General features: G+C 32.5%; 1 protein-coding gene across 6 annotated transcripts in view; it reads right to left on the bottom strand.

Annotated features, from left to right (window-relative positions):
- Positions 1-26,592, bottom strand: part of CCDC91 (coiled-coil domain containing 91) — a 527,068-nt gene that overhangs the window by 336,420 nt on the left and 164,056 nt on the right. For 5 of the 6 annotated variants that reach the window (XM_051961141.1, XM_051961140.1, XM_051961143.1 and 2 more), the window contains exons 4-5: positions 8,101-8,243; positions 5,987-6,190 (exon numbers count right to left, since the gene is read on the bottom strand). In XM_051961141.1, the coding sequence (XP_051817101.1) occupies positions 5,987-6,190; positions 8,101-8,243 (347 nt within the window). The remainder of the gene's footprint in view (positions 1-5,986; positions 6,191-8,100; positions 8,244-26,592) is intronic. The other variant, XM_051961145.1, reaches the window with a different exon arrangement.

Here is a 26,592-nt window from a genome sequence, read left to right as displayed (position 1 = left end):
TTGCCCGGGCCTCGCTGTCTCTCTCTCGCTTCCAATTGAAGCCGACCTTCTCTGGTCTGTTTCCTTCTGCCAACTCTCTGCCCCACGGAGGTCGCACCACCACACTGAAACTGGATTCAGTTTCTGAATTCTTGATTTGAGATCTGGATCGCCACCCCTGCTTTTCTTACTTTAGTTGGAGCATAATAAATTCTGCTTCAGCCTTTTACCTTAACTCTGAATAAAACACTCTGTTTTAAATTTTTCTTGTAAATATCAAATTGTAGGATTCTGGATTTTAATCCAGTCTGCTATTGGCTTCAGTTTTATGGGAGAGTTCATCTCATTCACACTGATAGATAAAATTACTTACTCTGTATTTCCTGCCATCTTGTTTTTCCCCAGTTATACTTTTCTCTTTCTTTCCTCCCTTTTCCTCCTCCTCAGTAGTTTGCTTCTGACCACCTTCTAGCTCAAACAGCCCTCTCCTTTTTCAGCCCTTCCACTTTTCTTATCCCTTTCCTTATCTACTTCTGTTCCCCTTTATATTAGCCTCCTCCTTTCCTTTCTCCTTTCTCTGCCCACTTTCCTATAAGGTGAGAAATGTATCTCTGTGAAGTGTCTGATATTCTCCCCTTTGAGCCAACTCTGAGGAAAGTAAGATTCACACAACGTTTATCCCCCTCTATTCTTTCCCTTAATTGTAATAGGGTTTTTTTTTTTTTGCCTCTTTATAAGATATAATTTAATCGAATTTAATTTCACCTTCCTCTTCTACCAACAGAATCACTTTTCCTACTCTAATTTCTTGTTTATGTCATCACAATAAAATCAAATTATACCTGCATCCTCTAAGTACACTCATAACCGAGATACATATCTCAAGAGTTAAACATATCACCTTCCCATATAGGAATATAAGCTTTTTAACTTATGTCTCTTCTATCTCTTGGCTACATTCCAATTTCCTTTGCCTTTCAGAATATCAGATTCCAGGCCCTTCGATTCTTTAATGTGGAAGCTGCTAGATCCTGAATGATCCTTATTGTGGCTCCTCAGTATTTGAATTTAATTTTCTGGCTGCTTATAGTATTTTTTCCTTGGTCTGATAATTCTGGAATTTAGCCACAATATTTCTTGGTGTTTAAATTTAATTGAATTTCTTTTAAAGAAAGTTAAATTGTTTTCTTTCATTTTACTTTTTTATGCTTCTCTTGAGTTCTGCATTTGAAGATCAAATTTTCTATTCAGTCCTGCTCTTTTCATCAGAAATAAATGAAATTTACCTGTTTCATCTGTTTCATTGAATTTCCAATTCTTCCTCTGAAAGATAATGCTCAATTTTGCTGGTTAATTGATTCTAGGCTACAAATCAATTTCCATTGGCTTTCAGAATATTAGATTCCATGCCTTTCGATCCTTTAAAGTAGAAGCTGCTAAATCCTGGGTAATCCTGATTGAAGCACTTCAATGTTTGGGTTATTTCCTTCTGGCTGCTTGCAATATTTTTTCCTTAATTTGATAATTCTGAAATTTAGCTATGATGTTTCTTAGACTTTTCATTTGGGGACTCGTTCAGGAAGTGATCACTGAATTCTTTCAATTTTTTTTTTTTTACCCTCTGGTTCTTGGACATCAGTTTTCCTTGATGATTTCCTGAAAGATGATGTCTAGGCTCTTTTTTTTTTTCATGGTTTTCAGAAAGTCCAATAATTCTTAAATTGTCTCTTGTATTTTCCAAGTCAGTTGTTTTTTCCAATGGGGTATTTTACATTTTCTTTTACTTTTTCATGCTTTTGGTTTTGTTTGACTGGTTCTTGAAGTCTCACTGAGTCATTCACTTCCATTTTTTAATTCTAATTTTTAGTGAATTATTTTTTTCAGTTAGTTTTTAATCTCCTTTTGCATTTGGCCAATTGAACTTTTTAAATAAGGTGTTTTGTTCACTGCATTTTTTTCCATTCACAGATTGTTTTTTCAATGAATTGGTTTCTTTTTCATATCTATTTTGTAAGGAGTTATTTGCATTTTCCATTTTGTCAAATCTATTTAGTAAGGAATTAGTTGCTTTTTCCATTTCATTAAATCAATTTTTTAAGGAGTTTTCTTCAGATAATTTATTTTTCCTTTTCCAAACTCTTTTGGCAAGATCTCATTTCTTTTCCCCATTTTTCTTCTCTCTTTTAAGAATCTTTTTCAATTCTTCCAAGAGAGTCTTGTGAAATGGGGACCAACTCATATCACCCTTTGGGACTTCATCTGAAGATGATAAGGCTTTAGGATCCTCAGGGTTTGAGGTCTGTTCTCTTTCTCCATTAAAAACTATCTATGGTCATTTATATGGTATCTATCCATAGTCTTTTTACTTTACTGCTTTTTTTTTTTTTTTTTTTTTTTTTTTTAGATTGAGGTCTGCTTTTAAGGCAAAGCGGTAATAGCCATTTTAAGGTTGCCCTGGGGCTAGGGCTGCTAACTGACTTCTAGTGCTAGGTAGGTGTGGCCAGGTCTTATGTTTTTCTGGGGTTCAGCGCTCACTATTTCCGTTTTGTAATTTGGGTATCTTACAGCTAATCTGCCGATCTGCCAACTAGGACAGAGTACCCTAAGAGCCTCCCAGTAGATTCCTTAGTGTGGGATGCCATAAAGCCCTGGCTCCCTGTCCTAGGTTCCTTAAACTGTACCTGTGCTCCCCTCTTCCCCTTCCTGACTGAAACAGACCTTTCCTGAAGTTATTCCAAAGTATCTTCTTCCAGAAATTTATTATAATCCAAATATTTGTGGGTTTGATCACTCCAAAACCAGCTCAGAGGCTTGATGTGGTGTTAATCTGAGTGATGTTAAGTGGAGGTCAGATAAAGATGTGTCTATTCTGCACCATCTTGGCTTTGTCCCCTCTACATGCTTTCTTGAAGTGGAAATTTATTGGTATTAACTTGAATCCACCCTGATATTCTGCTGGCACATGACAATGTTTTTTGTTGATCTGTTTGTTTTTCTTTCTTTTTCTATTAAAAAGTTATTTTTTTAAAAAAAGTAAAAAATAGAAAAAGAAATTGAACAAGCCATCAATGAATTCTCTAAGAAAAAAATCATTAGGGCCAGATAGGTTTACAAGTGAATTCTACCAAACATTTAAAGAACAATTAAATCTAATACTTTATAAACTATGTGGAAACATAGGTGAAGTAGTTCTACCAAATTCTTTTTAAGCCACAGATATAATGTTGTTACCTAAACCAGAGAAGGACAAAACAGAGAAAGAAAATCATTGACTAATTTTCCCAATGAATATCAAGGTAAAAATTTTAAATAAAATTTTAACATATAGATTATAGTAACTAATAATAATAATAATAATAATAATAATAATAATAAACTAAAATAATAAACAAGGAACATTTGGGATTTATACCAGGAATGCAGAACTGGTTCAATAACAGGAAAACTAATGACATAATTGACCATACCAATAACAAAGCTAACAGAAACCATATGATTATATCAATAGATGCAGAAAAAGCTTTTAACAAAAAAAAAAAAAAAAAAAAAAAAAAAACACCCATTCCTATTAAAAAAAAAAAACCCTGGAGAGCATAGGAATAAATGGATTTTTCATTAAAATGACAAGCATTATCTATATAAAACCATCAGTTAGCATTATATGTAATGGGAATAATCTAGAATCATTCTCAACAAAATTAGGAGTGAAACAAGAATGACCACTATCACCACTATTATTTAATATTGTGCTAGAAATTATTGCCTTTAGCAATGAGAGGGAAAAAAGGAAACTAAAGCAATTTCACTGGGCAATGAGTAAATAAAACCATCACTATTTGCATATGATATAATAGTATACTTAGAAAATCCTGGAGAATCAACTAAAACTTATTTGAAATAACTAATAACTTTAGCAAAGTTGCAGGATGTAAAATAGACCAACATAAATCATCAATTTTTCTATTATGTTACCAACAAAGTCCAGCAGAAAGAGATAGGAAGAGAAATTCCATTTAAAATAACTATAGATAAAATATTTAGGAATTTATCTTCCAAGACAAACCCAGGAACTATATAAACACAATTACAAAACACTTTTCACACAGTCAGAAGCAATTAGAAAAATATCAATTGCTCATAAGTAGGCTGAGCTAATGTAATAAAAATGATAAATCTACCTAAATCAAGCTACTTTTTCAGTGTCATCCTAATCAAATTGTTAAAAAAATTATTTTGTAGTAACACAATACATTTGGAAAAACAAAAGGTCAGGAATATCAAGGGAAATAATGAGGAAAAAAAATACAAAGTATAGTGGCCTACCTGTTCCAGACCTAAAACTGTTGTATGAAATGGCAGTCATCAAAATCATTTGATACTGCCTAAGAAATAGAGTAGTGCATTAGTTCTGTAAGTTTTATACATATATAGTTATATAAGACATTCCACTTTGTCTTATATAACTATATATAACTTATGATTATAATAATGATTATTATTAATATTATCATTAATAATGATTATAAGTTAATGATTATAATAATCTCTTTGATAAACCCCAAACTCCAGCCTCTGAGATAAGAACTCACTATTTGACAAAAATTACTGGCAAAGCTGGAAAACAATTTTTACACACAATGTTTCTGATAAAGGTCTCTTTTCTAAAATTTATATAAAAAATTTATATTAGCCTGACCAAGATGACAGCAAAATATAATGATTAATGTTGAAGGGGATATGGAAAAACTGGAACACTAATACATTATTGGTAGAGTTATAAACTGATCCAACCATTCTGAAGAGCAATATAGAACTATGTCCAAAGGGTTATAAAATTGTGCCTACCATTTCATCCAAGCAGTGCCACTACTAAGTCTGTATCCCAAAGAGATCATAAAAGAGGGAAATGAACCCATAACTGCAAAAATGTGTGTAACAACTCTTTTTGTGATGGTAAGAAATTGGAAATTGACTAGATGGCCATCAACTGCATAATGGCTGAATAAATTATGGTATATGGAAGTAATGGAATACTATAAGAAGTGATGAGGAAGCTGATTTCAGAAACATCTGGAGGATGTGTTTTAACTTGTGCATAAATTGGATTTGAGGCAGAATTATGTGAAGGCATCAGTCTCTCTCTTTCAGAGTCATGAGCAAGTCAAGATGACTAGTTTAGCATTTGGCAGATGACCCTGGTGTCTTTAATGACTAACCAAGCTTGAACCATTCCACAGCATCTACTTCATCAACCTTCATGGTGGCTAGAACAAAGTGTTCTCAATCACCTATTCCATTGCAGGAAATCTTTATATATTTGGGATATTAATTTACCAATAAGTTTGAAACCCCTTGTTTTCCCTCAATGCCAAAACGATTTTCTTGGGTGTGGCCACTGCCCATTTTACAAATTTTTAGAGCCATAGATAAAAGTTCAACGAATCAGGTGAACACCAAAAGTAGAGAAAGCTCTGAAAAGGACTGAGCAGCCTTCACACCAAAAGTACTACTTTTCTTTGAATATCACTACTATACATGTATATTTGTATGTGCATGTGTGTATGTGTGCATATGTATGTACATATATGTATGTATGCACATATGTACATTCAAATAGATTTATGTGTATATATGTATGTATCTAATATGTAACTACATATAGTTTCACACACATAATTATATAACAAACTACATATAGTTTTACATACATAATTATATATAACATGCATACTTATGTATAATTATATGTGTGCTTATATGTATATGTAAATCTATATGTAGTTACATATATAACAAATCACAAGTTAAGAATTCAACAAAATTTAACAACTTATTGTGCACTGAGCTTTTTTCATTTTACAAATGATTTATCTAAGTTTTTCCTTTTCATTTCAATGGGCAAAAATATGTTCATGGTATTAGAATATTAGTTTCCTCTAATAAGTTTTTAATAATGGTAGGGTTCCTTTCAACAAGTTTCAAAAGCTTATGCAGCAAAATGCCATACCTTTTTAATTCTCTGTTTTTCTTCTTCAGAAGCTTTAAGTTTAACCTTCAAGCTTGCAACTTTTTGTCGAAGTTCAATATTTAACTCAATAGCTTGGTGATCCTCAGCACTATCATCCACAACTGAAATTATTTCATGAGTTTTTTCATCAGTTAAATGCAATGGAAAAACTGAATGATCAATAGTTTTTGTTGATGGCTGAACCTAATCCATGTGGGGAAAAAATCAAAGGAGAAGAGGTTACAATATGCCAGTAAATAAAAATATCTCAAAGGTACTAGAACCACACTTTAGCAAAGATTGTAAAATTATTTAAACCTTTAAATAAATCAGTAAAGGATGAAGTATTAAAATAAGCTCATCTTTTAGAATGGGACAAAATTTCCTCTAAAGTATTTATTGATTGATTTACAATGCATCAAAGAAATTTTATAAATTTCTACTAGGCAAGGTAAAGTACTTGGAAAAAACAATACATTTATGGTCACATTTTGGTCAAACAACACTACCGCTCTTCAGTGTTTCTACAAAAATCTCTATGTGCTTGTTTCTTTGAAGCTAATCGAATCACACTGAAAGGCATATATCATGATTTCAAAATGATTTTCAAAATGATGATGGGCATCTAAGGACAGAAACAAATGTTTTTAGATCATCTATTAACACTATGGAAATTCACACTCATCTTATATACTTTCTCATTTGGATTTCTTTAGCTATTTATACAAGTTTCACATGCAAAAAAATTCAAATGAATGGTCTGAGCACTAAGCATATCCATCCTATGACAATCCTTGGAAAAGATGCTAATTTATATGCAGCTGAAGATTCAGAATTGTTCTTCAAATTATTTTTAATACTTGAAATTTTTTTAAGCAAGCAAAATTTTTGAACATCATTCTTAAAAATGCAATGAAAACTAAAATTGCATGATTTCTTGTTAACCACATAGAGAACTATCAGGAAACTTCCTATACTAACATTAGCATTGTTACAGCTCACTCCCCAATTTAACAATCTTAGAAAGTTCCTTGGAGAAATAATTAAGTTAAATAATTTGTCCAGTATAGGTGTTGTAGATAAAAGTTGAACCTTAGTATTCCAGAATCTGAGCCTCTTTAAATGCAATGTCAGCTACCTTTCATTTTCAGATTGTGTCCCCTAACAAAAGATTATTTTTTCCTATAATAAAATGTCATCCTATTACTTAATTTTGATACTATGGAAATATTTTAGTCTACTATAGATTGTGATCTATTCAACTTTAACACATGCAATTTAGAAGTAGAATAACTGATAAAAATTTGTTTTTGTTATTCATTCATTTCACTTGTATCTGACTTTTCATGACTCTAATTGAGGTTTTCTTGGAAAAGATATCAGAGCAGTAAGCCATCTTTTTTTCCAGTTCATTTTGCAGATGAGGAATCTGAGGCAAACAAGTTTAAGTGACTTGTCTATGGTAACATAGCTAACAAATGCTTCAGACTGGCTTTGAACTCAGCCAAATGATTCTCCCTGAGTTCAGGTTCAGTACTCTATTCACTGTGCATCCTGATGCTTAAAGGCAACTTCAGATCTAAGAGGGTGAAATGCTTTTTGTCCTCATTATTTCACATTATCATTACAATAGTTCTGTAGTAATAAGGAAAATATTTTTCCTATTTTATAAATGATATACTATGGCTCTAGAAGGTTAAAGGAGTTGCCTCAGCCCTGAGCTTTCTTCACTTCCTGACTCAAGCTCAACACTCAATTCACTGCACTATCTCACTGCCCATTCGTTTTACAGATGAGTAAACTGAGGTAAAAAAAATTAAGTATTTTGCACAGTATCACAGAGCTAGTGTCTGAGGCTGGATATGAACTGAAGTCTTCCTGAACACCTACCTGCCCACTATATAAATAGTCTATTTCTTAAAAAAAAAAAAAAAAATACTACTTTAATTACCAGCTACCAGTTGGCTGGTAAAGCCAGATTATCTCTTATTTTCACACACACACACACACACACACACACACACACACACACACACACACACACACATAATGATTTTTAGGTAGCAATATAGATTTCTGTCAAAAATCTGATCTTTAGATCTGGCTGGACTTACAATATTGTTGGTGGTTTGTGGAACAATCAGAGTACTATCCTGTGATGAAATGATGGGCTTAGAAGAGATAAGATGAGCTGAAGACGAAGACTGCTCCAGAAGACTCTCAGGAGAAACAGGTGGGGGGATGTGGACTCCAGATACTAATAAAAATAAAATTTAAAAATTACCAAGAAACAAAACAAAACATATTAATATGTTAAAAAATAATATGCAATACATGCTGAACATGGTCAATTAGGATTATTTTCTGATACATGTAAAAAATGTTCTTAAAAACATACTTGAAATTTCAGAATGAAAACCAGAATGAAACATAATTAATGAAAATTAAAAATATAAAATCCAACATAGCATTTTTGAAAATTTCTATTTCCCTCTGTTTCAGAGGATGAAGACCATTTTCTTTCAAATTATATATAAAAATAAATATAATAACACTGATCTTCCATCTTTTCCAAGAACTTGTTCTATCAATCATTATATCAGCACCCCTTTGTTTGATCTTTATTTAATGGATCCTTACCCAACACCTACTCATTCAAATAAGAGACAGTCTTCTAGTTATTACTCTCTTATAACTCTCCTCCCTTTCAATATTAAAACTCATAGAAAATTGTATGTTTTCAGGCTCTACTTTTTTTACTCTTGTATTATATGCAATGAGACCAGAGATGAAATAAGGATACCAATTATTATTGCTATTATTTAATATTAACTAGAAATTTAGCAATAAAAAAAGAAATGATAGGAATTACAATTAGGAAACAAAACTATCACTCTTTGCAGACAATAAGATAGTATACTTAAAAGAATCCTAGAGAATCAATTAAAAACCTATTGGAAAAAATGAACTTTAGCTTAGTTGCAAGATATAAAATATATCAACATGTCTATATATTACAAACAAAGGCTAGCACACAGAGAAATCCCATTTAAAATAACTATGGATAATATAAAATGTCTGAGAGGCTACTTGCCAAGACAATGCCAGAACTTATATGAACACAATTACAAAATATATTTCACTAAAATAAAGTCAGATCCAAACAATTGGACAAATGTAAAATGCTCATGAGTAGTTCCACCTAACAGAAAAAAGATAATTCTATCTAAATTAATTTATTCAGTGCCATATCAAATAACCAAAAACTTATTTTATACAACTAGAAAAAACTATCAAAATTTATCTGGAAGAACAAAAAGCCAAGAATATGAAGTAAATTAATTAAAAATGCAAAGGAAAGCGTCAATAAAAAATTGACAATCATCAAAAACATTTGGTACAGTGCCAAATAGAATAGTGGATGAGTGAAATAGGTTAGCTATATATGACACAAGAGACAATGACTATAGTATTCTATTGTTAAATCCAAAGACTCTAGCTCCTAGGATAAGAATTCATCATTTGACAAAAACTTTTGAGAAAATTAGAAAATAGTATGGCAGAAACTGGGCATAGATGAATAAATCCCATTTTATGCAAACATAAGATTCAAATGTGTTCCTGCTTTAGACATAAAAGATAAAGCTTTCAACAATTTAAGACAGCAAGGGATAGTTTGCTTGTCAGATCTTTGGAGATATGAGAAATTTACGTCCAAACAAGAAATAGAGAAAATTATGAACAAAAATGGATAATTTTGATTATATTAAATTAAAAAGATTTTGTACAAACAAAACCAATGCAGCCAAGATTAGAAGGGAAGCAGAAAGCTTGAAATTTTAGCAGTCAGTATTTTTGATAAAAATCTCATTTCTAAAATATACAGATAACAAAATGGTTTCAAAATGGATAAAAATACTAGTCATTCCCCAATTGATAAATGGTAAAAGGATATGAAGAGCCAGTTTTCAAATGAAGAAAGTAAAGCTATGGTCATATTTTTTAGAATGCTTTAAATCATAATTAGAAAAATGCAAATTAAAGCAACACTGAGATACCCACTCATATCTATCAGACTAACTAAAATGAGAGTAAAAGATAATGATAAATGATAACTGTTGGAGGAGATGTAGTAAAATTGGGACACTAATACATTGTTGGTAGAGTTATTAATGATTCAGTCACTCTGAAAAGCAATTTGGAAATATGTCCAAAGGGCTAAAAACTGTCTGCCTATCTTTTGATCCAGCAGTTAGATGACATGAAATCATAAAAGAGGGAAATCTACTTATGGAGGTAGAGCCAAAATGCCAGATTAAACCCAGAAAGCTGCTCCACCTCTCCTAGTTTCCCCTGAAAATCAAATTAAATTAATTCTCTGAACCAGATGGAATGAAACCCACTCTTCAGCTCAAGATAGAGTGGAAAAACTTCAAGAAAGCTCACTAAGAAGAAAAGGGTATTCAGCCCAGTTCAGACAGACTCTGGGAAAGTCAGAGAGAGGGTCTTAATCAGAACAAAATAGCAACTAAAACCCTCAGTCCTTGCTCAGTACAGGAGCAGATCAGTGGGGCAGCTTCCAGTCCCAGCTCAGAAGGCAAAATTTGGGAATCCAGGCTGTTTCTTGAAAAGAGCAAGCAAAGTTACCCACTGCAAACACAAAGTATCCTGTGTTCAAAGCCAAGACTCAAACCTGCACAGAAAGCTTAGGACAATGGTTTTCCCACAAAGAAAAACTCCAAGGAACATTGCTGCAAAACTCCAGAATTACAATTTCAAGGAAAAAAAATTCTGCAAGCTGCCAGACAAAAACAATTCAAATATCAAGGAGCAACAGCATTACACGGGAGCTGGAAGCTTCTACAATAAGGCTCAGAGATCTTGGAATATCATATTTCAGAAGGCATAAGACTTAGAGTTACAACCATAAATTATTACCCAAAAAGACTCAGCATCATCTTTCAGGAAAGGCAATGGATTTTCAATGAAGTAAGAGACTCTCTATTTCTATTGAAAAAACAAGAACTAAACAGAAAATTCAATCTACAAAAACAGAACTTAAGAAAAGCCCAGAAAGGTAAACAGAAGAAATTTTTTTTTATTATTTTATTTTATATATTATATTAAATATATGTTGTTATATAAAATACATAATATATCAAACTGTGCATAGCCTTTGATCCAGTAGTGCTACTACTAGGCTTATATCCCAAAGAGATACTAAAGAAGGGAAAGAGACCTAATGTGCCAAAATGTTTGTGGCAGCCCTGTTTGTAGTGGCTAGAAACTGGAAAATGAATGGATGCCCATCAATTGGAGAATGGTTGAGTAAATTGTGGTATATGAATGTTATGGAATATTATTGCTTTGTAAGGAATGACCAGCAGGATGAATACAGAGAGGCTTGGAGAGACTTACATGAACTGATGCTAACTGAAATGAGCGGAACCAGGAGATCATTATATACTTCAACAACGATACTGTATGGAGATGTATTCTGAAGGAAGTGGATTTCTTCGACAAAGAAATCTAACTCACTTTCATTTGATTAATGATGGACAAAAGCAGCAAAACCAAAGAAAGAACACTGGGAAATGAATATAAACTTTTGCATTTTCTTCCTGGGTTATTTTTACCTTCTGAATCCAATTCTTCCTGTGCAATAAGAGAACTGTTCAGTTCTGCACACATATATTGTATCTAGGATATACTGTGACATATTTAACATGTATAGGATTGCTTGCCATCTGGGGGAGAGGATGGAGGGAGAGAGAGGAAAAGTTGGAACAGAAGTGAGTGCAAGGGATAATGTTGTAAAAAATTACCCAGGCATGGGTTCTGTCAATAAAAAGTTATAATTATGAAAAAATGCATAACATATTAATATGAATAATATATCACTTAAATGATTTATATTCCTAGATGGCAAAATGATATTTGTAATTCTTGAGCACTGTATCTATTACTAGGGCAGAAGAGGGGGGCATCACATGGATAGAGCATGTGACTGTGAATGGACTCTGATGTGATGATATTAAAAAAAAACACTAAGGGGAGGAAAAAGTACTATTTTGGGGGAAGAGGAAAGCAAAGGTACAATAGGACAAGTTAGATCACATAAAGAGGGATACAAAGACTTAATTGCAATTGAGGGAAAGAAAGTCCTGGGATGAGCATTGAATGAAGCTTGATCTGATCAGTTTTAGCTCAAAGAGGGAATTTAATAATTCAGTTAAGTAAAGAAATTCATCTAATCCTATAAAGAAAAGGAAAAAGAAGAAAGAAAAAGGAAGTCAGAAATACTAGGGGAAAAAGGTAAAAGGGTGATAGAGAGTAAGGTAGTAGGCAGGTTGGATCAAAAAAAAAAAAAACACTACTAAGGATAGGGTGGAAAGGGAAAATAAAAGTATATTAAGAGGAAAAAATATGAAAGAGGAAAATATAGAGCTGGTAATCATAACTGTGAATGTAAATGAGAGGAACTCTTCCATAAAACAGAAGCACATATATGTTCTTTATTTTCTGTTTTTTTTTTCCTCACATGATTTTTTTCCTTTTGCTCTGATTTTTCTCTCCCAACATGATTCATAAAGCAATGTGTATGAAAACTTAATAAGCTAAGGGGGAAAAAAAGGAAGGAAATGGCAAACCACTATATTTGCCAAGGGGGAAAAAAAAAATTAAACAATCTAATCTAAAAAAAAGGAGTAGATCAAACAATAAATCAGAGAAACAATCAAACATTTTATCTAAGAGGATGACAAGACAACATACCAAAACTTATGAGATGCAAGCAAATTACTTCTTATGGTAAATTATTTATCTTTAAATATTTAAATGAATAAAACAGAAAGAAGAGATCAATGATTTTTGGCATGTAACTTTTTAAAAGCTAAAAACACCAACTAAAAATCTCCAATTAAATATCAAATTAAAAGTTCTAAAAATGCTATTGAACTAATTAATAAAAACAATCAACAAAATAGATAAATATCTGATTAATTTGATTATAAAAATAAAAGAAAAATGAAAGTATTAGCATTTTTCTTCTATTAATTTAGGCAATTAATATTTCTGTAAAAACTTATCTTTATTAATGCTTTAATTTCTTCATTGGTGGTAAATTCACTCTTCATTTTCGATGCTAATACTTTCATCAATTAACTTCTTAAGAATGACTCTCTAGGATCAGATGGATTTACAAGTGAATTCTACCAAACATTTAAAGAATAATTAATTCAAATAATATATAAATATTTGGAAAAATAGGCAAACAAGGAGACCTGCCAAATTGCTTCTGTTATATAAATATGGTATTGATAACTCCATATCAAAGAGCCAAAACAGAGAAAGAAAATTATGCACCAATTTACCTAAATGAATATTGATGCAAAAATTTTAAATAAAACAATGGCAAACAGATTACAACAACTTCTCAGCAGAAATACTATACTTATACTCTGACCAAGTGAGAATTTTTACCAGGAATGAAGAGATAGTTCAATATAAGGAAAATAATTGGAATAATTGATTGCGTTAATAATAAAATTAACAGAAATCATATGATAATCTCAATAGATGCAGAAAAAAAGAAAAGAAAGAGCTTTTGATAAAATACAGCATCCATTACTATTGAAAATTCTAAAGAGCACAGAAATAAAGGGACTTTTATTTAAAATAGTAAGTACCATCAGCAAGCATTATGTGTAATATGGAAAAGCTAGAAGCATTCTCTAACATAAGGGATGAGACAAAGATGTACATTAGGAGCACTATTATTAATATTATATTAAAAAATGTTGGCTCTACTGATAAGAAAAGAAAAATAGAAGGATTTGGAATCAACAATGAGGAAATAAAACTGTCATTCTTTGAAGATATTATGATAGAATACTTAGAGAATCCTAAGAGTATCATCTAAATCCTAGAGTAGCAAGACTTGAAACAATTAACAACTTTACCAAAGTTTTATATAAAATAAATCCAGGAAAATGATTAGCATTTCTATGTTACTAACAAACAGCAGCAAGAGAAAGAGAAATCCTATTTAAAGTAATTGAAGACAAAATAAAATATTTTGGTATCTATTTCCCAAGACAAATCCAGGAACTATATGAACAAAATCATAAAACATTTTTTACACAAATAAGTAACTAAATGATTGGAAATATATCAAATGCTCATGAGTATGTAGAACTAATTTAATAAAAAATAATAATTGTACCTAAATTAGTCTACTTATTCAAATAGGGCTATACCTGATCAAACTGACAAAAAGTTAGGTTAGAGTAGAAAAAAAAAATAATAACAAAATTCATCTGGAAATAGAAAAGGTCAAGAACATCAAGAGAATTATTTTTTTTAATGCAAAGGAGGGGGTGGAGCCAAGATGGTGGGGAAGAGACACTTCTTTCTGAGTTTTGCTACTACCCTCACATTAATTACAAAATTCAGCCTCTGAAATAGTGTTGGACTGGCAGAATCCACAAATATTGGGAGTGCAGCAAATTACCAGCAGAGAATAATTTCAAAGACCCCAGAAAAGGTCTGTTTTCATTAGACAGAGCACTGAGGCCAGCACAAGGTGAACAGAGAGGGATAGGGGGTGGAGGAGGAGCGAGGGGGGAAGTAGAGAAGGCTTGGTGTCTGAAAGGTAGTTCAAACTCCCTGCAGTGAGTTGTGGAGGGCTCTACAACAGCGTTTGCTACTCCCTGGTTGCAAGCCAGTAGATCAGCAGAAAAGTTATAAAACATCCAACAGAAACACAAAAGGTGAAGAGTGAACCCAAAAGTACCAAAGTTTCATGGGACTTGGCCACAGCCCCTCAACACTGGAAGTGACTCAGCACAATCCCAGCACAGCTGCTGCTTCTCTGCTCCTGCTTCCTGCTGCATGCAGAGGAGGCTTGGAACTTCCTGCTCTAAAAGCAGATCCTAACTTTTTTTTTCTAAAAATGAGTAAAAAGGCAAAGCAAGATCTAACTATAGACAGCTTCTATAGTAAAAGAGAAAAACAGATTTCAAACCCCAAGGAGACTAAAAGCAGACTCTCCAGATGAAGACCCAAAGGATGATATAACCTGGTCCCCACCATACAAGGCTCTCCTAGAAGAAATTAAAAAGGATCTTAAAAGAGAGCTATAAGAAAAATGAGGAAAGGAAAGGAGAAAGAGGGTTTGGAAAAGGTATATAACTCATTAAAAGAAAGAGTTGAAAAAATGGAAAAAGAAAAGAACTACCTAAAATATGAAATGGAAAAGGTAAAGAACTCCCAGGAAAACAGAATTTGTGAAATGGAAAAAGAAAATTACTTAAAAAAAATTTTGAAACTGAAAAAAATTTCAAAGAACAAAACAACTCAATAAAAAACTCAATTGGACAAATACAAGAACAATTTAAATTAAATAAAGAAAATAATTCATTAAAAATAAGAACTGAATAAATGGAAATGAATTATGAGACATCAAGAATCAGACAAGCAAAACCAAAAAAAAAAAAAAAAAAAAAAAGAAAGAAAAGAAAAGAAAAGAAAAAAGAAAAGAAAGAAAAAATAGAAAAACATGTTAAAAACCTACTTGGGAAAACAACAGACCTGGAAAATAGATCTAGGAGAGATAATTTAAGGATTATTGGACTCCCTGAAAATCGTGATGAAAAAAAGGGCCTAGATAAGGTGAAAATGGGTTCATGATCTAGACATAAAGAATGAGATTATAAATAAATTAGAAGAACATAATATAGTTTACCTCTCAAACTGGTGGAGGAGGAAGGGATTTGTGACCAAAGAAGAACTAGAGATCATTATTGATCACAAAATAGAAAAATTTGATTATACTGAGTTAAAAATATTTTGTACAAACAAACCTAATGCAGACAAAATTAAAAGGGAAGCAATAAACTGGGAAAACATATTTGCAGTTAAAGGTTCTGATAAAGGCCTCATTTCCAAAATATATAGAAATTGACTCAAGTTTATAAGAAATCAAGCCATTCTCCACAACTACCTAAAATATGAAATGGAAAAGGCTATGAACAGACAATTTTAAGATGAAGAAACTGAAACTATTTCTAGTCATATGAAAAGGTGCTCCAAATCATTATTAATCAGAGAAAGACAAATTAAGAGATATAAGTACACACCTCTCAGATTGCCTAAGATGACAGGAAAAGATAATGATGAATGTTGGGGGGGATGTGGGAAAACTGGGGCCCTGACACATTTTTGGTGGAATTGTGAAGAAATCCAACCATTCTGGAGAATAATTTGGAACTATACTCAAAAAGTTAACAAACTGTGCATACCATTTGATCCAACAGTGTTACTACTATCCCAAAAAGATCTTAAAGAAAGGAAAGGGACCCACGTGAATAAAAATGTTTTGGCAGCCCTTTTTGTAATGGCTAGAAACTGCATGATGCCTATCAATTGAAGAATGGCTGAATAAATTGTGGTATATAAATGTTATGGAATATTATTATTGTGTAAGGATGATTTCGGAGAGGCCTAGAGAGACTTATATGAACTGATGCCAAGTGAAGTAAGCAGAACCATGAAATTATTATACACAGCAACAGCAAGATTAAAACATGATCAACTCTAATGGATGTGGCTCTTTTCAACAATGAGTTGATTCAAACCAGTTTCAATTGTTCAGTAATGAAGAGAATCAACTATACCCAGATAAAGAACTATGGGAGATGAGGATAGACCACAACATAACATTTCCACTCTTTCAGTTATTGTTTGCTTGCATTTTTGTTTTCCTTCCGAGGTTTTTATCTTTCTTTCTAGATCTGATTGTTTTTGATAACTGTATAAATCTGTATACATATATTGGATTTAACAAATAAATTTAACAAATTTAGCATGTATTATACTACATGTGGTGGGGGGAAGGAAAAGTTGGAATAGAAGGTTTTGCAAGGGGCAATGTTGAAAAATTACCCATGCATATGTTTTATAAATAAAAAGCTATAATAAAAATAAATGCAAAGATTGTTGATCTAGCAGTACCATATCTAAACCTCTATTATAAAGCAGCAATCAACAAAACCATCTAGTACTGGCTAAAAAATAGAACAGTTAATCAATGGAATAGATTAGATGCATGACAAAATAATCAATGACTATAGTAATCTATTGTTTGAAAAACACAAGGATCCAGCTTCTGGGATAAGAGCTCACTATTTGATAAAAATTGCTAGGAAAACTGGAAAGTAATATGTCAGAAATTTAGCATAGAACTACTTGTCACAAGTGATCTAAGCTGTGGAACTGATATTTAAGATCTTTGAGGAATAGTTACACAATGAAGGAGTAAACTAATTCCGATGAAATGACTATGGGCCTGGCCAAGTGGTCTGAGACATGGAAAGCATAGGACTTAGACAATCATCCCTTTGGAATGAGAACCAATGGAGATATTTTGTCTAGGCCTCCCACAGCAAAGTGTTGTTTATGGCCATGTCAGCACTCATCAGAAATTTCATGCGTTAAACAACCACTTTGTGGCCATTACAAAAATAGCAAAGATTAGAAAGTTGGTACATTGCCAATAAGGATAACTAATCTCATGCTGGACATAGTATCATACAACTGCATTAAGAAAAAAGGTTATTATTTTGGCCTGCTAAATCTTAGTCCCTTTTGGGTCCCTATATAGGCCAAGTGGCTCTCAACCTGTCCCAAAGTGGCAAAATAGCAATCCCTGAAAGTGCATTTCAATAAAATGTTTTAGCAAGTAAGGACTTAGTGAATGCTTTAAAAATGTTTGTTGAAGATGCAGGAAAAAAATTTCACAAAATACAATATCCAAATGGGTGTTATCAAATTAAAGTTATAATAAAAATTTTTATTAAAATTATTTAAAACAACAGAGAACAGAGGAATAAATTGAGTTTTCCTTTAAATGATAAGAGCACCTATCTAAAACCAACAGCAAACATCATATGCAATGGAGATAAGAGAGAAGCATTCCCAGTAAGGTCAGGGGCGAAACAAGGTTGCCCACTATTACCATTACTATTGAATATTATATTACAAATATTACCTTTAATAAGAAGAGAAGAAACAGAAATTGAAGGAACTAGAGTAGGCAATGAGGAACAAAATTATCACTCTTTGCAGAAGATATGATGGTATTAACTGCAAGATACAAAATCAATCCATACAAACCATTGGCATTTCTATATGTTACCAACAAAGTCCAGCAGCAAATTCCATCTAAAATAACTGTATTGTAAAATACAAAATATTTGGGAGTATACCTGCCAAGACACAGTCAGGAACTATATGAACACAATTACAAAACCCTTTACATAAATAAAGTTAGATCTAAACAATTAGAAGAATCCCTGTGAGCAGGTAAGTTGAGCTAATATAATGAAAATAACAATTTTACCTAAATTAAGCTACTTAGGGCCATATCAATTAAACTGCCAAGAAATTATTTGCTAAAATTAGAAAAAAATATTAACAAAAATCACTTAGAAGATCAGGAATTTCAAGGGATTTAGTGAAAAAAAAAATATGCAAAACAAAGGTGACCTAGCTATACCAGACCAAAAACTATATTATAAAGCGGTGGACATCAAAACCATTTGGTAGTAGCAAAGGAATAAAGTAGTAGATCAGTGGACTAGGTTGGGTTCACAAGATACCATAATCAATGACTACAATAATCTAGTATTTGATAATCCCAAAGACTCCAGAATCTGGGATAAGAAATCATTATTATACAAAAATTGCTGGGAAAATTGAAAAATAGTATGGCATAAATTTAGCATTGATCAAAGCCTAACACTCTGTACCAAGATAAAGTTGAAATGTGTTCGTGATTTAAACATACTATAAGTAAATTATGAGAACAAGGAACAGTCTACCTCTCAGATTTGTGGAGAAGGGAGGAATTTATGGCCAAAGAAGAACTAGAGAACATTATGAAATGCAAAATGGATAATTTTGATTATATTAAATTAAAAGAGGTTTTGTACAAAAAAAAAAAAAAAACCAATGCAGTCAACACTAAAAGGGAAGCAGAAAACTGAGGGAATTTTTTTATGTCCAAGATCTCTGATAAAGGAAAATTTCTAAATAGAGAATTATAAATATATAGCGAAATCATCATCATCATCATTGTCATCATCAATGTAATACCATCATCGTTCTCTGTTGTTGATCTTTTGCCTTACATATAATATAGTATTCCCTTCAGGGAGCTTATCTATTCACAAAGTTTCACTTATAATCTAATTCATATAATTCATATTCATATATCAAGCTCTACTCTCTCATTGGTTCTATAAATACTGTACTAACCCAGTTTCTTCATCTGCATATAAGATATTTCTAATTGGCTCTTTTGCCACATCTGAAAATTGACAATTTTAGCAATGAATCTCACTACCTTTCTTTTTAAAATTTTGCTGATACCATGAATGGTACTGCCATAATCACAAACTACTAGATCCACATGCCAGGACCTATCCATAATTCTTCTTTTATCTCTGGCACCTTACTTTATTCTTGATTCTTCTTTTTGACTCACTGCATTTTCACTGGTTATCCCTGTAGCTGGAATTTTCTTTCTTCTCTTCTTTGCCTCCTGGCTTCCTAGCTTCAAGTCTAAACTAAAATCCACAAGAATCTTTTTCTCATCACTCATACAAGTTCCTTCCCTCTATGATTTTCCAATTAATACTCTATATCTTATTTGTATATAGTTGCTTAAAAGTTGAATTCATTCAACAAATGCTTATTGACTGCTTGGTTGACTACAAGTCTGTTGTGATTTTCTTCTTTTAAAATAATATAATGGTTCTCTCTTCTTGGGGAGGTTTTCTGGAGTCAGCCTTAGTTTCAGTTAAAAGTAATAATCACCCAAATGCAGCCAGATGCTAAAAGTTCAAATCTCTTATTGCTTCCTCCAAAATAGCCGAACATTCCACTTTCTTTTGTTTCAGAATATAGGGTGGTCATGACCTCCCTGACTTCTCAAGGAGGTGAGAACCCCCCCAAAAAAGGTGATCACACCTTCCCTGACTGCTCAAAAAAGGAGTGAAAACACTGTTGGAATCTTTACAAACTGCTAACTAATTAGAGTTGATCTGATCTTACAAGAAGATGTTTTGGGCCAGAACCTGAAACAAGGTACTAAGTAGGACTAATTGGTACAATGCTTGTGTTTACACCTTTACTCATCGGAGTTTACAAGTATGCCAGATTCACAAAGTAAACTTTGTAACTTTGTGAATTCACACTTCCCTTGAAGCTCTTTGGGCCAGAGAGCACTATGGGAGAAAACCCATAATCCCATTCTCTCAGAAGAGTCAGATAGAAGGCCAGTGAAGAGAGATCTATTCCAGAATATTTTCCACTTGGCAGGCTGGTGGCAGAAAGGAGTTCGGCTGGATTGAAGAAGAACACTCTGGTGCAGACACAGAGCACTTTGGGAGATTTCAGTGGAATCATCTATCAACTCTAATGAGTTAGCAGTTTGTAAAGATTCCAACAAAACAGCACAAAAAGAAGGTTTTATTGCAGCCTTAGAAATTTGCTTATACACTGTTATGGGATAATAAATCTGTTCTGAATTCTTTGCATACTGACCTTCACCAGCTAGTTGGTCAAAAGCTATTTATACATTAGCTCCTGTTTGCCTATTGCATTGGGCTTGCATCCGACATAATTCATGAAACTCCAGAAGCCACAACAAATTTTGTCCAGGTTCTAGACATGTCTTTGCTATGGATATCCAATCATTCAGGGTTAAGATTTCATAAGACAAATTATCTAGTAACAGCTTAACATAAGAGGATGTAGCCCCATAAAGAGTGCAATCCTTTTTCAAATCTTTAATTTTTACCAAATTAAAAGGAGTGTATTTTCTCTCTTTTTGACCTGAAGACTCAAGTTTTTCAATCACAGGATATGCATTTATAAACTCCAATATATCTTCTCCTTCATTTTTTGCTTTAATTAATGCCTCTTCTAAACTTGTCATATTCTGCTTCACAGGAGATTCAGATTGTGTTTTTGCCTCTCTCCCTCCCCCCCATGAAGGGTTAATTGAGGGGGGAGGGTCATGAAATGTGGAATGATCTAATTCCTCCTGCTGTGAAGTATCACCCTCAGAATTGTACTTAACTCCATTCTTATCTGATTCTACCTGCTTTTCACCTAGTTTAGTTGGCACCTCTCCCTCCTGCTGTTTTTTTTCTTTTTCCTTATTTTAATAGTTAAAAAATTTCCTAAAGCCAGTTGTATTAAATTATATGTATTAAGTATGCCTTTGGACATTGAGTTAAATCCATTTTATTATAGAATTGACAAAGATCCTCTCCTACTAATTTCCACTCGTCTAAATCTAATTCTTTTTCCAGAGAGAAACAAGGACATATGTTCTTAACAGTTTCTAAAAGTTCAGTGATCTGCTCCAAAATTATAATCAAACCTTGGCTTTCCAAAACCTTAACAATGCTCTCTAAACATTTTACTTGAACAGAAACAGAAGGTGTTTTCTAAATATCTGCCCCATGTTAGCTGAAATTCTATTTTAACTCTTTTAACAAAATTTCTTTGTTGTACTCACCCTAATTTGTGGGTTGAAGAGTATTTTCCCCTGGAACCAGGATCAGAGGCTTTTCCACTGAAATTAGGATTGGAGCTTTTCCACTGAAATCAACTGGGGGGAGGGGGGGGGGTGTCAGCACCACGTTGGGCGCCAAAATGTTGTGATTTTCTTCTTTTAAAATAATATAATGATTCTTCTTGGGGAGGTTTTCTGGAGTCAGCCTTAGTTTCAGTTAAAAGTAATAATCACCCAAATGCAGCCAGGTGCTAAAAGTTCAGATCTTTTATTGCTTCTTCCAAAAGAGCCCCATTAATTTTTCTTAGAGGCCTATCTCTCTGCTTGGTTCCAAGAGCTCTTGCAGCTTTGTCCTTTGTTTCTGCCTCTGCTTTCTTCAGCCTCCAATTCAGCTGAACTCCCTTGACTGGCTCATTGAAGCTCTATTTATGCTTCTTTATATATCACTGAAGCTCTATTTATGCTCCTGTATACACACACACACACACACACACACACACACACACACACACGGGATTATGGGTTTCCTCCCAGAGTACTCTGTATCTGTCCCAGAATGCTCCTCTCCAATCTAATTCAGCTGAACTCCCTTGACTGGGCTTTTATATGATCTCTTCTGAGAGAATGGGATTATGGGTTTTCTCCCAGAGTGCTCTCTGGCCCTAAGAGCTTTAAGAGAGGTGTGAATTCACAAAGTTACAAAGTTTACTTTGTGACTCTCCCATACTTGTGAACTCCAATGAGTACTTAAATACTTCTTGCTTATATGAGCTCTCTAAAGGTGTGAACACAAGCATTGCATCAGTTAATTCTACTTAGTATCTTGTTTCAGGTTCTGGCCCAAAACATCTCCTTGTAAGATCAGATCAATGATACTGAACCATGCTAAATTAGATAAGTATTGTCTCTATCAACTCTAATGACTTGACAGTTTGTAAAGATTCCAACACAAGTCCAATCTCTGTTTTTTTCCTTTCCCAAAGAGGTAAAACAATTCCCTCCCCCCCCCCCAAATCACATTCAACAAAGCACCAAAAAATCTATTACGTCTTTCAGGTACAAGAGGTTCCTTATGTCAGACAACTGCTAAGTTCTTCAGGTCTGCAAAAATCAAGGGATTATGCTTTGTCAAATCAATTCCAAGCCTCCTGTTAGCAAAACAGATTTAAAAAACAAAACAAAACAAAACAAAAAAAATACTTTTTTTCCCTTACTTTGTCTCTGTCAAAAAAAACTTAGTAGAATGCAAAAGAGCACCTTTGAGAGACTTCCCTCTCTCAAGCATAACATGACACTGGAGAGTAAAAATTTAAAAACCCTTGATAAATCATCTGAATTCACTCTCAGCCAATGAACTTAGAGCAGCTACTTCTGTCTTTCTCTAGTCAATCATCAAAGCAATAACTTTTCCAATAAGCAAATTAGCAGGCAAGTTGGTAGCTGTTTCAGCAAGAAGCCTTCTATATTCTTTGGCCCATTTCAGTCTAAAGCTTATTTTCAAAGTTGCTTCTCTTGCTAGTTTCTTAACTCCAATCTGCTATCTTTTTAAACTATCTCTAAAGCCTGAAAATAAAGACTCTTTGGTGGTTACTCATATTTCCCTTACAAAATAAAACCTCTTGTATGTATCATGTTTCCGTAGTTCCAAGTTAACAAGATTTATAATTGTATCAGTTAGAAGTTCCAGAATTCTTTTTTTTTTAAAATTACATGTAAATGAGTTGATGGACTACAGTCTCCCATAGAGTTCTTTACAAAACTTTCCTCCTCAAAGAAGTCATCTCAGGATAATCAACCAAGGTGAAGTTCTCTTTCCAGTCATTTCAACAGTTTATATGTCTCCTCACATTTTTTGTTTCCTGTGAGAATGTTTTCTTCACAAGTGGCTTGTCATTTTTCCTTCTATAAATAAATGTTCTTTTTCTTCTCCTTTTATCAACCCAATAATTCAAATACAAAAGAAGTAGAACTTAAACTTCCATTTAAAATTCATAAAGAAAAAAATGGATTTATATTGAAAACTTTCTATTTATTAGAAATCAAAAACATTTCACTTGGATGGAATGCAGTCACTGAGAAACAATTTGTTGAAATGTTCATTGACTATCACAATTTATCTAATTGTTATATTTTGTATTTTGCACTGAAAAAGTATTTTTAAAAAGAGATGCAAATTTTTGGATAACTATACTAATGAAATTAACTGAATGCTTACTAACAAGCAATTTTTATTTACAGATCTTCCCTAATCATTCATAGTAATTTTCCCCCAAAATGAAATATATTCAATCACATTTGCTTTCAAACTATGAAATCAAAATTATATTGTTCATCAATTAAGTTACTTCATAAAAAGAAAAAATAATTGTTTAATCTTTATATCATATTTTAACATTTTTATTATTTTGTGTATTTTAATATGTATGTAGAATAAATAGATACAATAATATTATCTATACATAATTCATAAATAGATATAGATGTGTGTATTTGCGCACATAAAATTATTTATGCTGATAGGGATGTGACAAAAAGAGTTTTGAGATCCTTGGATTGGAGAACAGGAAGAACCAATTAAGAAAAGCTTCCTAAGAAATTTAAAATATGAACTATAGAAGACATGGATCATGGGGAATTTGCTTTTTAAAAAATGGCTGAGAGATGTCTGAATGGCCATATTATCAGAGCTAATACATGCAAGAGCATATTATCTCAGTCCAAAATGAAAAGGCAGAAATAATTCTGAAAATGATAAAATGCAACTACATAGCACAGTATCAGGAAGATTCATCTTCTTGAGTTCAAATTTGACTTCAGCTAGTTACTAGCTATGTGACTCTGGCCAAGTCACCTGTTTGTCTCAGTTCCTCATCTGTAAAATGAGTTGGAAAAGAAAATGGCAAATCATTCCAGCATCTTTAACAAGAATGCCTTAAAATGTGTTTTCCAGGTGCTATTTTTCAATCTCATAGTCTTTTGACAAAAGGCTACAAGAAAACAAGCATGTTAACCAGATTTGGCTAAGCAATTTTATATCCTTTTTGAGACACAGAAATATAGAAAAGTTTCATCATAACTGCACTTCAAAGAAGAGAACATTATACATATATAGTGGGAATAAAAGATGGTATACATGCCATTTTTATTAAACAAAGAAAATGGAAACACTTCAAACATGCCTAGTCATAATAAATGAAATTTTACCAATAACCAATGGACCCATGAATATCACACAATATTAAAACTATAAGGAACCTCAGCCTTACCAAAAAATACAAAGGGCAACTAGATAGCACAGTATCAGGAAGATTCATCTTCTTGAGTTCAAATTTGACTTCAGCTAGTTACTAGCTATGTGACTCTGGCCAAGTCACCTGTTTGTCTCAGTTCCTCATCTGTAAAATGAGTTGGAAAAGAAAATGGCAAATCACTCCAGCATCTTTAACAAGAATGCCCCAAATAGAGTCACAAAGAGTCTATGCCTGAATAACAAGAAGCCACAGCTACTTAGGAGTAAAAATGAAAAGAGAACTCAAGTTTCTTTTCATTACTTCATGTTGGTCTATGTGTGCTTGCAAAAGAATAGTCAATATTATAACCTTAGTCAGAAAAATCACAATCACTGTAAACAGTGAATTTTTAATTTATAACCTCTTACTAAAACCCTTCTCTGAGGTCTTATTGTTATATATAGATAATTGCCATCAGAATAGAAGTTCTAACAGGGCCCACAAAGCCAGAGAGTTGACTTAAAGTCAACTAAAATAAAAAGGAGCTGCATTCAGCAAAGATGGATTAAGGAAAACCACCCCCTAAAATTCCAGATTCTTGAAATATTTAATAAATACTATTTCATAAGGTATCCTACAAGAATAAAGGACTAAATATATGTATGTTATTTACACTTTTTATGTCTTCTACAAAAATCTTCCTAACAAATGAAATCTATTAAAAAGTAGCTCTTTGGGATCTTTTGATGAGAGTGCCAATGCCCATTACAAAATATGAGTTAAAAAAAATAAACATGGCACCATTTATTAATGTTTAGCCCACCCTGAGAACTCAAGGGAGGAAAACCCATTTTTAAAAGTATTTCCAACCCAGACAACTAATTGTCTTAAATAAGGCAACTTGAAACAAAGCAATTTTCTATGCTGTAATAAATAATATACATTTATGAGATGTTGAATAATTAACTATAAAAGATCAGACTGCATATTTTTTTCAATTCAGCTAATAAAATACCACAATTTCAACTCAACTTACAAAACAAAGAATGTTCATCTAATGCTATTATACCCTATACTTTTAAGAGAAAAAGAAGGGAAGAAATAAAAGTTATGCAATAGGATCTAAAAATTTCTAAGTGTTTTCATACAGATAAGTATCAAATTCTAGTCTAAAATTCTTAGCACTTATTTCATACTAAAGAACTAAATATTATTTATATATATATATATATATATATATATATAATTTTCTTATTCATACAATAAAAACTAAACATAACTTTCTTTGGAAAATGCTATTTTTGGCAAGGATTACTGTTGAAAAAATATCCACGTATATTATATGTCTTGAAAATAAAAAGCTTTAATAATAGAAATAGAACAAGCTATTAATCAACTCCCTAAAAAAAAAATCCCCGGGACCAGATGGATTTTCATGTGAATTCTATCAAACATTCAAAGAACAATTAGCCCCAATGCTTTATAAACTATTTGAAAAAATAGGGAATGAAGGAGTCCTATCAAATTCCTTTTATGACACAGACATGGTACTGATACCTAAACCAGGTAGGCTGAAAACAGAGAAAGAAAATTATAAACCAATCTCCCTAATGAATATTGATGCTAAAATCTTAAATAAGATATTAGCAAAAAGACTACAGAAAATCATCCTCAGGATAATACACCACGATCAAGTACCAGGAATGCAGGGCTGGTTCAATATTAGGAAAACTATCAGCATAATTGGCCATATTAATAATCAAATTAATAAAAAACCATATGATCATCTC

Source organism: Antechinus flavipes, chromosome 5 (genome assembly GCF_016432865.1).
Source record: "Antechinus flavipes isolate AdamAnt ecotype Samford, QLD, Australia chromosome 5, AdamAnt_v2, whole genome shotgun sequence".
In the NCBI taxonomy this organism is placed as follows: Eukaryota; Metazoa; Chordata; class Mammalia; order Dasyuromorphia; family Dasyuridae; genus Antechinus; species Antechinus flavipes.
This window is presented reverse-complemented; position numbering and strand designations above follow the sequence as displayed.